Source organism: Lipotes vexillifer, unplaced genomic scaffold (genome assembly GCF_000442215.2).
Source record: "Lipotes vexillifer unplaced genomic scaffold, Lipotes_vexillifer_v1.1 scaffold982, whole genome shotgun sequence".
Taxonomy (NCBI): Eukaryota; Metazoa; Chordata; class Mammalia; order Artiodactyla; family Lipotidae; genus Lipotes; species Lipotes vexillifer.
In genome coordinates this window covers 2,706,651-2,707,042 of record NW_006789467.1, presented here as the reverse complement: position 1 = coordinate 2,707,042, position 392 = coordinate 2,706,651, and the positions used below count along the sequence as shown (strand labels likewise).

At 68.6% G+C, this 392-nt stretch overlaps 1 protein-coding gene across 1 annotated transcript in view; it reads left to right on the top strand.

Annotated features, from left to right (window-relative positions):
• Positions 1-392, top strand: part of LOC103083887 (multidrug and toxin extrusion protein 2) — a gene marked incomplete at its 5' end in the record, with an annotated part of 49,474 nt that continues 49,082 nt past the window's right edge. The window contains 2 exon segments of the mRNA XM_082931255.1: positions 1-57; positions 191-292. Of these exon segments, the coding sequence (XP_082787381.1) occupies positions 1-57; positions 191-292 (159 nt within the window).

The following is a 392-nucleotide window of genomic DNA, read 5'->3' as shown; positions in this document are numbered from 1 at the left end:
CTGCCGCCCGACGTGGGGCGCGAGACGGCGGAGCTGGCGGCGCTCGTGGGCCCAGTGGTGAGTGCGCGGCCCCGCGTCGCCTCCCCGCGGTCCCTCATCCCGTGGTCCCCCTCCCCGCGGGCACCCCGTGTCGCGCCGTCTCGGGCGGGGTGGTCGGTGTAACGCGCTGTCCTCCGCTTTCCTCCCCCAGTTCCTCGCGCAGCTGCCGATCTTTCTCATCAGCCTCGTCAGCTCCGTATTCTGCGGACACCTGGGCAAGGTCGAGCTGGATGCGGTTCCGCTTGTTGTCTCGGTAGGGTTTTTTTTTTTTTTGCGGTTTGTGGGCCTCTCACTGTTGTGGCCTCTCCCGTTGCGGAGCACAGGCTCCGGACACGCAGGCTCGGCGGCCGTGG